The sequence below is a fragment of the Macrobrachium rosenbergii genome, chromosome 2 (genome assembly GCF_040412425.1).
Source record: "Macrobrachium rosenbergii isolate ZJJX-2024 chromosome 2, ASM4041242v1, whole genome shotgun sequence".
NCBI classification, from domain to species: Eukaryota; Metazoa; Arthropoda; class Malacostraca; order Decapoda; family Palaemonidae; genus Macrobrachium; species Macrobrachium rosenbergii.
In genome coordinates this window covers 75,099,942-75,114,918 of record NC_089742.1, presented here as the reverse complement: position 1 = coordinate 75,114,918, position 14,977 = coordinate 75,099,942, and the positions used below count along the sequence as shown (strand labels likewise).

Genomic DNA, 14,977 nt, shown 5'->3' with positions numbered 1-14,977 from the left:
AGGAAGTGTGTGAGATTCATCATCTTCATCCCATTTTTTGTCCTGATTTCTTTCTTAATTGTTTAGTTTTTTGTGTAACACTAATGTGTTTTTAATGAAAAATTAATTTTGTTCTTTATAAAATTTTTCTTGTACTACATTCTTTTGATTGTAAAAAAATGGTAAAACTATTGTTTGCGTGAAAATGTTTTAGTTGTTTTTTTTTGTAAGCAAATAGTTTTGCTGATGTAAAATTTTCTCCATTTAAGTACTGTAATTTGGTGTGTAATACCATATATAAAAACAGTGCTTCATTCATTTTGTTGACAGATTGAAGGCATCATTCTAAGGACATCTGATCCAACTTTGACAGAAAATGACTTGCCAGATTATCCCCCATTACCAGCTACAACTGAATCTCACAAGATAAATGAGATTCGGCGCACAGTTATATTTGACAATCTTGATCCTGCAGTAAGTATTGCAAATATTTGGTTAGTACAGTGACACCTCAACTGATGGATAGTTTGGGGGCCTGCCCCTCCTGCTAAGTAACAAAGATCCATAAATAGCCAACACAATACTGTACAGTGGAGCAACTCACTTAGTTTTTAATGGACAGCAATTCCATATAAAATAATTGACTATTGTAATTGGTATTTTATATTTTCATTGTCTAAAATGTTCATTCACTTATTCAGTTTCAGATATATATGTGCTAAATGAATTGCTTGTAATAATACACACAGTACAGTACTGGATATTATAATGTACTTACCTATTAATGGGTATTCTTACAAGGTATATAAAATACTGTGCACAAAAATTATGTAAAATACACGCAACTCACACAATATATAAAATACCATGAACATTGAAAATACCATGAACATCGTTGTTTTGACTGAAGTTGTAAAGCACTATGCACTTACTATGCGCCCATGCAATACAGGAATGAAATGACATAAAGTTTTCAGTCTGTGTATGTGGGTATAAATACACATATGCATAACTTTTAAGGTAAAATATGTTTTCATATAAGTAACTTACCATATAATTACATAGCTATAGGTTTCTAAACACGGCAGCCTAAATTCAAAAGTCGCGGTAGTGCTTCGATAATTTAGTGTAGGTACGAGCCCCACCCACTAACGGGAGTACTCGAAACAACTTAGCAGATAGCCTCATTGTGTTTCTGCCGGCACTTGAGTAACATCGGGGGTTTGCTGCAGCTTTTGTTTACTGATTTTCGGGTGTATGTCTGGCTTTTGGTGAAGTATTATCACTTATTTGAGTAGCCTTCAAGCTTTAATTTTTCTAGTTCTTTGGTTATTATTCAGGTTCACCTAGTTTCACTGTTGTTGCAAAACTTGCAAACCAGATTAATCAGTTCTTCATATGATTCTCATACAGTTTGCAGTTATTGTAGTGGGTGGAAGTATAGTTGGGAGTAAGCTTGTGCTACATGTAATGATGAACAAGTTAGAGAGTGATAGAAAAGGAAGTAGCCTCTAGAGCTGAGAAATGAGCTTCCCTTAGCCTAGAATTCTCCCCTAGCCTAGGTTAGAAGAAAGCTCTGCTATTCCTTCTTCCCCTCTTCCTAATTTTTCTCCTGCTACTAGCCCTCCTATTTTTAACCACCTACTCTTGCGCTTGGCTCCCTCAATTCCGAACGCAATGGTGTTGCCAGTCTAGAGTCTAGTTTTGACAAGATAATTAAGCTTCTAGTGATGCAGTGGCGGAATTAGATGCATTACTGAAGGCGTTTATGGGAAAACGTGTTCAGAGTACGCCACTTCCCGCAAAGTGACAATTGATAGTGTTGTGCTAGTGGAGGAGATGGTTACTCGTCCCATCGGCTCTCCTAGACCAAGCTCACTGTCCTGCTCTCCCTGAATCTGGGAGGAGACATATAGAAAGTCCAGTGGAGGCTGATGGGGTTGGCCCACAGGGAGCTGCCTCCTTGGTCAAACCTGTTGCGCATTTCCAGGTATCGGCAGACAGCCACTGGAAACGCATCTTGATAGATTTTTAAGGGGTGCGCAGATCGGTGAATTTTGAGGAATTATCGATTTTTAGTTTTTTACAGGTTTGGACTGGTATATGTCTAAATAAACATGTCCTGAAATATTATTGCTAAAAAAATTTTAAGTGGGTTATTTTACATTTTTTTCACCGTGATTTACCGGCATTTGAGTGGCATTGAGCAAAAATTGTCGGAAACTTTCTGTATGACTTCTTAGGTGGAAGTGAGAAATATACTTTACTTTTCTACAAAAATACACATATCTACAATAAAAACTGGTTCTCTCTCTCAAAAATGTAATATCAGAGTAAATATGCATCTATGTACAGTAATACTGAACTTACATGCGATTCAGAAAGTTGCAATGAATTCTGACACACGAATTTTTTATTGGAACCTAACTAATGGTCATACACGAGTTTTTCACAGACACGCGAACATTTCCATTCTCAAACACTGAGAAACCCAGCAAAAGTGTTTGTTTAATTTTTTTATGTAATTTATAAGTTTTCAAGCTTTTATGTGTAAAATTAAATATAACATTAAATATTATTAAAAGTAATAATTTCTCTCTCTCTCTCTCTCTCTCTCTCTCTCTCTCTCTCTCTCTCTCTCTCTCTCTCTCTCTCTCTCTCTCTCTCTCTCTCTCTCTTCTAGTGAGATGAATATGTAAACAGATATGTTTATTTGTATGATAAATAAACTTTTAAGTAATAATATGTACTAATTTTCAAATATTAATAAGATTAATAAAATTAAATAATAATAATAATAATAATAATAGTAATAATAAAACTGTAATACAAAAATTTGTATTATCTTGAACAAACAAATTCTTCCCTCATCTTTTGTAAGAAGGTGGAAGGCAAAAGCTGTCAGACATGTCATTTAACATGACAAGAATGAGTTTTGCTAATCAGTGGTCAAATTTTTCTTGTAATGTTCTCTCTCTCTCTCTCTCTCTCTCTCTCTCTCTCTCTCTCTCTCTCTCTCTCTCTCTCTCTCTCTCTCTGTCCGTAATAATTCATAAAAATTTCACTCTCTTAAGTAAGGACAACTGTTATCTCTCTCTCTCGTTGAAGTTAGCCAACCTACGTATTACTGCACTGTTTCTCTGTATGTCTTTAACTGTACAGTAGATAATTTTGAATCGATCTAATTTTACCTGTACCGTTTACAAACTGTAAATGCAAGCAGTTCTAAAACATAGAGACATAGAGCATTTCAGAACAAAGAGAAAGTGACAGAATAAAAAAAGTTTGTAAAAACGGGGTTGAGAAGACTTCTGAAAATAGATTGTAAAAATGGGGTTGAGAAGACTTCTAAAAATAGATTGGTGGAGTGGGGGAAAGTCACACACTATATTCTTAAGTCAACCAATTATTTCTTTTTTAAGGGTAATGTATTAAGCTAACTCTCTCTCTCTCTCTCTCTCTCTCTCTCTCTCTCTCTCTCAATACTGTAATTCATAAATAATATAGCTTGACATTTCAAGTAATAATCTCTCTCTCTCTCTCTCTCTCTCTCTCTCTCTCTCTCTCTCTCTCTCTCTCTCTCTCTCTCTCTCTCTCTCTCTCTCTCTCTCCGTAATAACTGATAAATAATTTCACTCTCTTAAGTAAGGACAACCCTTGAACCAGACGATTCTTTACCGTTCGTGTTGGTTCTCTCTCTCTCTCTCTCTCTCTCTCTCATAGTATTTTTACAACTTATTAATTCTCTGTACATCTTTACCTGTACAGTAGATAGTTTAAATTGATCTAATTTGACCTGTACTTCTACGAAGTTTAAATGCACTAGTGTTGCAAATACGTTCTAAAACATAGAGACATAATAACTAAGAGTTGTATTAGTCAGAATATAAAACATTGTTTGTTCATGAAAAAGCATTTCAGAACAAAGAGAAAGAGACGCAGAATAAAAAAGTTGCTAAAAAGAGGTTGAGACGATTCTAAAAATAGATCGGTTGGAAGGGGAGAGAGAAAATTCTCTACAGCTCTCAATTTTTATAAAACCATTTATTTCTCTTTTTTTAAGGGCAATGTATTAAGCTAACTTTTAAATGAAATTACAGTAACTTTAATTCCATTTAAAAGTTAACTTAATAATTTGGGAGCATGATTAGGCATATTTAGTGTTTAAACTTTAGAAATAAGCATTTATTAGCATTTTTAGAGACCATGCCAAACTTACGAAAATTCACCCTGCGCGAGGGGTTCTGGAACCTAACCTCGTGTAAGTTCAAGTATGACTGTATCTCAATATTGCCATGCGATATACCCCTGTGAGCGACACTGAGTGACAGATTGCCGTACAATATTTGTATGACTTGCCTATTTTGGATAGTAGAAAGTGAGAAATTTACTTTAGTATCCTACTAAAACTACCTATTTTCTACGATAAGAGCTTGTTCGTTCTCTAGAAAAATATAAAAAAAGTAAATATCTATGTATCTCGATATTTTGAACTTATCAGAGATGTACCATGGCAACTAGTATACATATAATATTTTATATTTATTGACATATTTTTACTGCGTATTTTCGCAGATATGAAATTATATAAGTGGGTAACAATTCCAAACAATAAACCATTTCATTTGTGTGTAGTAACTGTTTCTGGTTCAAGTGATATCCCAGTGCTTTGTGACGCATTTCCTTTCGGATTTTCTTACTGTGTAGTGCATTCACACAATTCCATTGCCATAAGCAAAAGAAGTACCACTCTTATGAAGGAGAAATTTGAACGATTGCGTCTCGTAAGTTTGTTACAAGAGAGGGACGAAGCAAACGGGAATTGTTTCGCCTGCTGGGATAGCAACAACACCAGAACACCCATATCAAAGTAAGGGATTTGTTTTCCTGTATTAGTGATATTTACATTAGTGGCATTCTAATTAGTGATTACTATATTTCATAATATATTATATGATTATAAAAGACCACAAAGCTTGATTTTCCTGCGGTGAGTTGTCATCTGACTTGTGACTTGTGTAGGTTATATTGTATAATTATAGAAGACCACAAAGCTTGATTTTACTGCAGTGAGTTGTCGTCTGACTCGTGATGTGTAGGCTTGGTTGTCCAGCGTTTGTTTACTTTATCCTCGCAGTTGTTTGTTTATTTGCTTCTCCAATATCTGAATGGAAAACATGTACAACAGTGATAGTGTATGTAGGTTATGTAGAAAATTTATATTGATAGCATATATTTTTATAGATTATGAGGAAAACTTTAGGGTTAGTGTGAAACGATGAGAACAAACCTTTCCTAGAACACCATGTCCTGGCCTAACCTCATTAGGGCATTTATTTTTATCATTTATTTATTACGAAGAAAATTCACAGTGATAGCATATAGCGTACTATTTTTTTATAGGTAGTATATACTATTTTTTATAGGTTATGGAGAAAACATTATATTGATAGCATATGTTAATGAATTTTTGTTATGAAAAAACTTTTAATACAACAGTATAATATAAATATAAAAAAGGCCCATAAAACATTATTTGAATGTTGCAACCATATATTTCGAGCACTGCCTTCTGTGCCCCTGTTCACTGGTAAAATATGGGGAGGTGATGTGTTACAAGAGTATATATACTGTCACACCTACATATTCTTTGTATATATACACTTGTAACTCATCATGCATCCATATTTTACTAGTGAACAGGGGCATAGAAGGAAGTGCTCAAAATATATGGTTGCAAAGTTCAAATAGTATATACAGTAATACTGATCTTACATGATTCGTTGTTTGCAATTCACACACACACAAACTTTTCACTGGAACCTAAACTAATGGGCATACGCGATTTTTTCACAGACACACGAAATTCTCGAGAAACCCTGCAGAAGTGGGTGTTTAATTTTTTAAGTAATTTACAAGTTTTCATGCTTTATGTGTAAAATCTGTATGAAAAAATGCATTTCATTCTTTTATGTGTAAAATCTGTATGAAAAATGCATTTCATGCTTCTATGTGTAAAATCTGTATGAAAAATGCATATGATGTTTTAATGTGCAAAAATCTCCATGAAAAAATGCATTTCATGCTTTCATGTGTAAAATCTCTATGAAAAACGCATTTCATGCTTTCATGTGTACAATCTGTATCGAAAATGTATTATTTTTATTTTTTGTACAAGCATAAATATGATGCAAAGGTAATTTCAGCACATTCACTTAGTGTACTTTTACAAGATGTGACACCCATTTGCAAAGTTATTGCACTTTTCAAAGATGATACCCTGCAGAAAATGCTTGTTTAATGTTTGAAGTACATTTATAAGTTTTCATGCTTTTAACTGTAAAATCGATATGGAAAATTTATATTTTTATTTCTGTACATAAATATCATACAAGTATTATGTCCATTTGCAAAGTCTTTGTCACAAGGACTTTACATGACCTTGAGATGAGGTTGCTCAGTCGCGCTCATTTGATAAAATGAATTCTTTAATGTAATATCAGAGATGTAACTAAGAGTTGTATAAGTGTCATTCTTTGAAAATTACTCTGTTCACCCCGGAGAAAAGTACTGGTGCAATCTGTATGTGCATGTAATTACAGCACGTTCAGTTGGTGTACTTTTACAAGATGTGATACCCTTGCATTTTTCAAAGATGATACCCTGTAGAAAGTGTGTATAATTTTTAAGTTTTCGTGTTTTTAGGTGTAAAATCAGAATGGAAAATTTGTATTTATATATTTGCGCATAAATACAATACAAAAGCAGTACAGTTACTTTATTACAGTATCTCTCTCTCTCTCTCTCTCTCTCTCTCTCTCTCTCTCTCTCTCTCTCTCTCTCTCTCTCTCTCTCTCTCTCATTCGTAGTTAGCGCTCAAACATATGTTTACAACTTATTATTCTCTGTACGTCATTACCTGTACAGTATATAATTTTAAATTGATTGAATTTTACCTGCACTGTACTACCTTCTACAAACATTATGTACATGTTTTCGATGTTTTATGGAATTGTACTTTTGTTAACTGTGACGTTTTGCCTAGTGACGCAAAGAAAACAGCTTTTACTCTAAGTGACAAAGAAAACTGCATCCCATGAATTAGGGGTAACATTAGTATACGTGACGCACCTACTGTAAATGCGCTATTATTAAACTGTGCAGTACTCAATTTTTATGTCAACCATTTACTGTATTCCTTTTTAAGGGTAATAAGCTAAATTTTAAATAAATTAGTTCATTTAAAAGTTAGCTTTAAAATGAGCATGATTAGGTCATATTTAGTACTTAAACTCTGGAAATAAACATTTATTAGCATTTTAAAAGCCCATGCCAAACTTACGAAAATTCACCTTGCACTAGGGGCCAGAACCTAACCTCAACACAGAATTTTGAAGTATGACTATATATATATATATATATATATATATATATATATATATATATATATATATATATATATATATATATATATATATATATATATATATATATATATATATACATATATATATATATATACATTATATATATATATACTTATATATATATATATATATATATATATATATATATATATATATATATATATATATACATATATATATATATATATATATACATATATATATATATATATATATATATATATATATATATATATATATATATATATATATATATATATATATATATATATATATATATATATATATATATATATATATATATATATATATATATATATATATATATATATATATATATATATATATATATGTGTGTGTGTGTGTGTATATGCAAATTTTAGGTATATATATATATATATGTGTGTGTGTGTGTGTGTGTGTGTATGCAAATTTTAGGTAACATATAAATCGAGAGAGCACATTTCTATTCATTTGATTATATCGAAAATTTCAGGGCATATTTCTTATATGACAAAATAGTTGTTGTGCAAAAATTGGCCTTCTAAGTGTCATAGTTTCATAGTTATTACAAAATAACCAAAAATATTTTTCTTTTGCCGTTTTCTCAAAACTTGGTTTTTTCAAAAATAAAAGCTTTTAACCCCAAGAAGAAGGAATCAAACTTGATCAAACTGTTACAGAGTGTAGTATAACTACATATCTTGATTTCGTACATGGGAAATTTATTTCAGATTGAAAAGATTTTTTTTTTTTTGCATATTATTTTTGAAAAGTTTTGAAATCTTTTTGCCAAATGCAAAATAAATTAACTTAGAAGTCGAATTTCTAGATTTCCCATGTAGGAGATTTTCGTTATTAGTTAAAGATTATGGTAAAATTGAAGCAAATCCCTTCACTCATAAGGAAGCTACAAGGACTTACTTTATATTGGAGCCTTGTGGAGTCAGCGCTCCCCTTAAGTGGAGGAGGTGGCTTCTTGTCCTGCCGGTTCTCCTGTACAAAGGTCTTTGTCCTGCTCCCCTGAACCTGGGAGAAGAAATGCCAGAAGTCCAAGGGAGGCTGGTGGGGTTTGTCTACGGGTTGCTTCCCCTTCAGTTGAACCTGTTGCGCATATATCCCAGGTTTCAACAGACAGCCGCAGGAAAGGCATCTTGGATTTGCTCCAGTTGTTGTCAGACTTGCAAGACTCCAGCCCAGATTGGGAGGCACTGCAAGTGCTCTCTAGTTTTGTTTCATCCATTAAAGAGGCACGCAGAAGATGTGGGCTGCTCTTTGCTGCCCAGTTAGTGGTTTAAGGAGTCCTCAACCTTCCTGCAGCCGTATTTGGCTCCCAAGCGCCCAACAGTCCTGCTCAGGCACTTGTGGTTTTCTTTCAAGCGCCCATCTTCTCACAAGCGCCCAATGCCAGCTCCTGAGCATCCGCCGCCAGTTTCCAAGTGCCCAGCGCCAGTTGCCAAGTACTTGGTGCCAGTTGCCTAGGGCCCGCTTCTGAGCGCCAACTCTTAAGTATCAATATACTGCTAGGAGTGCCAAGTGCCCGTTTCCGACTGCGGGTCTTCTGGCCTATGCAACTCTCCTTAAATGTTGGCGGGCAAGCTAGTTTCCCATCCCTTTTTTGGCTTTAGCTAGCCCTGGTCTTGCCTACCTCAATCTTCCTAATGAGGAGCCATTCAAATGACAGACCTAGGCTCCCCACAGTGGTGCTTTCCTGGTCTTCTAGGAAGGCACTCAAGGATTTTGAAGTTTGGTTTTCTGTTAAGAGGGAGCAAGGTAAGATTTCCTTCGTCTCTCCTCCCTTGCACTTAATCCGTAGGAGGTGTCTTTACTACACCACCAGGGAAGCTCCTGCTTCCCAACACTAGACATTTTCATTGGTGAAAATTACATTTTTTCGTTGACAGAACTGGACCTCCTTGTCAGAGACCTCTGAGTGGTTTGTAGTTTTCAGTTCCTTGGACTGGATGGTGAGAGCACTAGCCAAGAAGATTCAAGATTGCACGATTTAGTTGGAGACTTCGCCTCGGACTGGTTAGGAGTCCATTCTCATGCAGTCAAGACCATCAAGGATGGCTCTGTTGAACTTGCAGTTCTTTTCTTTTTGGGGGTTTTGAAGAAAAGAATTGTTTGGTGCTCCCGTTCCACTAAAGGAGTCTCTCAGGCCCGGAAGTCGGACCTCCAATAGAAGTCGACTTAGGATCTTCTGGGTTATTCCTCCAAACACCCCGAGGATTCGTCCGCGTTTGTTCCTAAGACAGTCTCTCCTCTCCAGCAAACATCCGTTTTGTGGGAGTAAGCCCAAGTCCAGTCTAGGACCCGCTCCAGTGTCCGCTTCTCAGCCAGAACTATCAAGAGGAGCTCAAGTCCTTGCCCAAGAATGAGGAAGAAGTCCTCTGTGCACAGGTGGGAGCCAGTCTTCTCAAGTTTCAGGAGAAGTGGAGCAACAGAGGGACAGAACATTAGATTGTCAAGGTTTGAGGGAGGGCTACTCCATTCCATTCATGGAGAAACCCCTTTAGTCCCTTCTCCTATCATTTTGATGGCCCACTCAAGAGGCTGGGGAAAAACACATTCTGCCCTTTCGGAGGAGGTCTCCTCTCTCCTTCAAAAGAGAGCCACAGAAGAGGTCAAGGACATCAACTCTAGGGCTTCTACTACTGTCTGTTTGTGGTCCCCAAATCATCGGGGTTTTGGAGACCAGCCCTCAACGTAAGCTCCCTCATTCTCTTCATCCAACAGACAAAGTTCAGATGGAGGCGAACCATTCAGTCCTTTCATCCATTCAACAGGGCGACTGGATGGTAACCTTGGACATGCAGGATGCATCCTTCCACTTCCCCATCCACCTGGACTCGAGGAAGTATTAAAGGTTCGTCTTCCAGGACACTCTCAGGCGTCCCACGTCAACTTCTAAACGCCTGTCTTCTCTCGGAGCGCCCGGTACCAGCTCCCAAGTGCCCGGCGCCAGCCAAATCTTCCATTTTCAGGCTCTTTGCTTCGGCCCCTCTTCGGCACCTCAAGTGTTCACTTGAGTCCTCGCTCCTATAGCAAATGACTTCATTTGAAGAGCCATAAACGTCAGTCTATATCTGGACGACTTGCCTCTTCGATCCCACTTTGAAGGAAAAGTGCATGAAGGACTTGAACATCATCTCTCTCAGGAACTGGGAATTGTTGTCTACCTTCAGAAGTCCCAGTTGGCCCCATTGCAAGAGCTCCTCTATTTGGGGATGAGTCTCAACTTGAAGTTTTTTCAGGCCTTTCCGTCTACCAAGAGAATCACCAGCTGCCTTCAGACAGCCCACAAACTCCTAGCCCCTTCGTCTTGCTCGGCCCATCAGTGGATGAGCCTACTGGGGACTGTCATCCATCAAGACTTGAGTCAAGTAAGGCAAACTTCTCATGAGAGTTTTGCAAATCTTCCTCAAGGCCAACTGGGACATGGAATCACAGCTGGACACCTACGTGTTTCCCTTAAACCCAGAGATCAAGTCGTACCAGCATGGTGGTGGTCCGAATGTAGATTTTCGGAAGAAAGCCCTTCATCCTCTGAGCCCAGACCTAGACTTCTATTCAGACTCCTCAGTTCTAGGTTGGGGAGTCCTCTTAGAGAACAAGAAAGTTTCTGGGATGTGGTTGCTGGAAGAACAGAATCTTCACATCAATGCCAGAGAGCTGAAAGCAATTCACTTAGGGCTTCAGTGCTTCCTGACCCTAGTTCACAATGAGGCTGTGGTAGTCCATTCAGCCAATGCCACAGCCCTAACATACATACGAATGTGAGGCGGGACTCACTCATTTTTTATGAATTATTACGGACAGAGAGAGAGAGAGAGAGAGAGAATTACAAGAAAAATTTGACCACTGATTAGCAACACTCCCATTCTTGTCATGTTAAATGACATCTGACAGCTTTTGCCTTCCACTTCTTACAAAAGATGAGGGAAGAATTTGTTTATTCAAGATAATACGAATTTTGTATTACAGTTTTATTAATATCATTATTGTTATTATTATCATTATTATTATTTAATTTTATTAATCTTATTAATATTTGAAAATTAGTACATATTATTAGTTAAAAAATTTATTTTTCATACAAATAAACATACCTTTTTACATGTACCATAAAAAATTCCTCTCACTAAAAGAAAGAGAGAGAGAGAGAGAGAGAGAGAGAGAGAGAGAGAGAGAGAGAGAGAGAAATTATTACTTTTAATAATATTTAATGTTATTTGATATACACATAAAAGCTTGAAAACTTATAAATTACATAAAAAAATTAAACACTTTTGCAGGGTTTCTCAGTGTTCAGAAATGTTCGTGTGTCTGTGAAAAATTTGTGTATGACCATTAGTTAGGTTCCAATAAAAAATTTGTGTGTCTGTGAATTCGTGCAACTCGAATCGCGCAAGTTCGTGCTATTACTGTATATAGAACTGCTGTACAGTTGACCCACGCCTATTCACGGTTCTGGATTCGTGGCTTCAGCTATTCACAGATTTTTCTGCGGAGCATATATCCACATTATTTGTGGAAAATTCTCCTATTCTTGGAATTTTTCTTAGCGAAATATTCACTAATTACCTTATTTTCATATTATTTTTGTAACTAAATACATTTTCACGATAAAACTATTAGAATAGGCAGGTTCAAGCATTTTTAGAGGGTTTTTTTTTTTTGTTGTTTGAACAATTAACCCTTAACGCCTGTTGGGCGTTTTTAAACGCCGTCCAAAATTGTCTGTCGAATGCCGAGTGGGCGTTGCAAACGTTGACTGAAAATGCTTTTTTAAATATTCACGGAAAAATAATTATAGGCCTAGTTTATGCGGAAGATTTCAAATCCCGCGCCGGCAGATGCTGGGAGTTCACGGATCCAGCTGTTGTTTTGTTTCTGAGCGTCACCCAGACGCCGCATGCGCCGAATTTCCCCATCTCGCATCAGAGAGCATCAGAGTAGCGCCTTGGAGCGATATTTTTGACGCAGACGCGTGTTTTGCTGAACTTTTGCGAATGTTAGCGAATTCGTGCTGCAACAGAACGCTTGCAGAGATGTCGCAAAGCGCCAGGAGCGTGAAAGGCGCACATTGCCTGTCGGAAGTGAGCGTGTGAGGCGAGTTTTGGACTTGGATGCTGGAGAAGGACCCAGCAACCAGAGTGACCCAGCTTCTCAGCAGCGTGTTGTTCGCCACGTGTGACCTATGGCTACCAAGGACCACATCCCGCCTTTTATGACCCCTAGGAAGCATCAGGGTGTCCTGAGGGGCATCCGAAAACATTTGGGAGGCCTCCAACAGAAGGACATTGATGAGTACTTGTTGGAGCTCGACGAGAGCAGGTCGAAGTCCTGATTTCGTGGTAGTTGGTCATCTAGTGATGACGACATAACGCCTGACGCCAGCGATGACGAATATTTGCCACCAATGTCCGTGACGGATCCTCAGCAGGAAAGTGAATTAGAGTTTAGTGGGTTTAGTGCCCACGAGGGAGAAAGTGAGTTGGAGGAGGAAGAGGATGACTCGATTGTGGCTGGTGGGGACGAAACAGAAAGTGATGGGGAAAGTGAAGGAGACGGCCCAGCTGGGAGTGTGAGAGTGCGAAGACGTGCCTGCAGCACGTCTTGGCGCGCCGAGCGCAAACCCGTGAAGGTCGCAACGTCGCGCAGCTCAGGTGAAGGCCATTCGCCCAAAAGTGATGAGGGGTGGTCGGAGGACCCCACCCCACCTAACATGCACCCATTCACGGCAGTACCTGGACTGACCGCCCCTGTGCCTCTCACGGTACTGGGGTTCATTCAGCTTTTCCTGACGCTGGAATTGCTTGAATTCCTGGTTGCGGAGACGGTAGATTACGCTTGGTACTGCCGTGAGGAATTGCGGATGACGTTGTCGCACCGCTGGCGGGCTGCAACCTCACGGACATGGTGCACTTTTTTTGGGGCTCCACATATTCTTTGGGATGATGCCTGCTGCTGACGCCAGGCAATATTGAGGCGGAATTTTTTTTGTACGCCTAATGTGGCCGGCATTATGTCCCGTGATAGTTTCCTGGCGTTGGACAGGTATTTCAACGCCTTCAACTGAAGGGCTATACCCCGAATAACCCCGACCGCCTCATCTTAGTCCGCCCAGTGTTGGAGTTCATTCGTGAACGGTGCCAGACTCTCGTGGTTCCTTCAAAGAACCTTTCTTTGGATGAGGGTATGATGCCATACAAAGGCGTCTAAGTATCAAAGTGTACAACCCGAAGAAGCCAAAGAAGTATGGTGTAAAGTTATTTTTATTACGGAAGCCAACACTGGATACGTCGTGGACTTCTTGGTGTATTCTGGGGTCTTCTCCACGCCATGTGACACTGTCTTCGGTCTTCTGAATCATTTCCGTAACCAGGATACCACCTGTTTATGGATAATTATTATAACTCGGTATCCCTGGCCCAGGAACTGTATGAAGCAGGTGTGCACGCCAGTGGTACCCTTCGGTTGGTGCGTGGGGCCCCCGAATGTCCTCAAGAGGTTTGCTAGCCACCCGCAACATCTTGCAAGAGGAGAGACAGAGTGGCGGCGAAGGGAGATGTCTTCGTCATCTGTTGGAAGGGGGTCCGACTGCGTGCCCATGATTACGACGCAGTCATGAGCCCATCCAAGAGGAGATCACCCAGCAGAAGAAGACACGCCCGGCAGGGCCGAAGTTACGTATGAGGAGTTTCAGGTCCAACGCCCTACTGTCATCGGGCACTACAACAGGCACATGGGAGGAGTTGATCTCTTTGATCAACTCATTCAGTATTATCCCTTCGCCAGGAGAACCAGGAGGTGGACACAAGCTCGTCAAATACCTCAATCAGTTGGCCCTCCAGAATGCCTACATCATTTACTGTGGGTATAATTCGACGCCGGAGGTTGACCCACATCCAGTTTCTTGAGGTGGCTGGGAATGCCCTCATCAACTTCGATCCGGAGGAGTGGCCTTCCAACGGCGCCCCTGCCCCCGAGCTCCAGCTCTGCCCCGAGAAGAAAGGTCAGATGTCGGAGATACCCCGACATCATAATTCCCTCATCCTGCCGGGCGCCCCTGCTGCCGCCGACCTTGATGATGACACTGCCCCTGAAGATGCCGCCGCCTGAAGGTGCCGCCGCCTTGAATTCCAGTGTCCCGTCGGGTAGCCAACCCTGTGTGTCGGCTGCAGCCAGGAGATCACACACTGGAGCTCATCGAAGGGGGCAGACAGAAACGGTGCCGGGTGTGCCATATGAATGGCAAGAGGAGAGACAGCCGGTACGTGTGTCGCACCTGCATGGTAGCACTTTGCAGGTTGGATGAGTATAACCGCAGGTACCACAATGCGGTTATTTATTGGAGTGCGCCTGCCCGAGCGACACCGAGGGTGCAGCGAAGCCGCCGGGCGGCGCCCACCAGCAGTAAGGGCGCGTCTCCCTCCTCCGCTTGTGCCCCGTCATGTCGGGAGGAAAAAAATGCAAGACTCTTCAATGGAGGAGGAGAAAACAAGAAACAGCACGAAGAGTCAGGATTACAGTGAGTATTCTGCATTTATTTTTTTTTTTAGTTT

General features: G+C 39.4%; 1 protein-coding gene across 3 annotated transcripts in view; it reads left to right on the top strand.

Annotated features, from left to right (window-relative positions):
- Nucleotides 1-14,977, top strand: part of Srp54 (splicing regulatory protein 54) — a 197,664-nt gene that overhangs the window by 38,838 nt on the left and 143,849 nt on the right. For all 3 annotated transcript variants that reach the window (XM_067121227.1, XM_067121219.1, XM_067121237.1), the window contains exon 3: nucleotides 310-453. In XM_067121227.1, coding sequence (XP_066977328.1) covers nucleotides 310-453 — 144 coding nt within the window. The remainder of the gene's footprint in view (nucleotides 1-309; nucleotides 454-14,977) is intronic.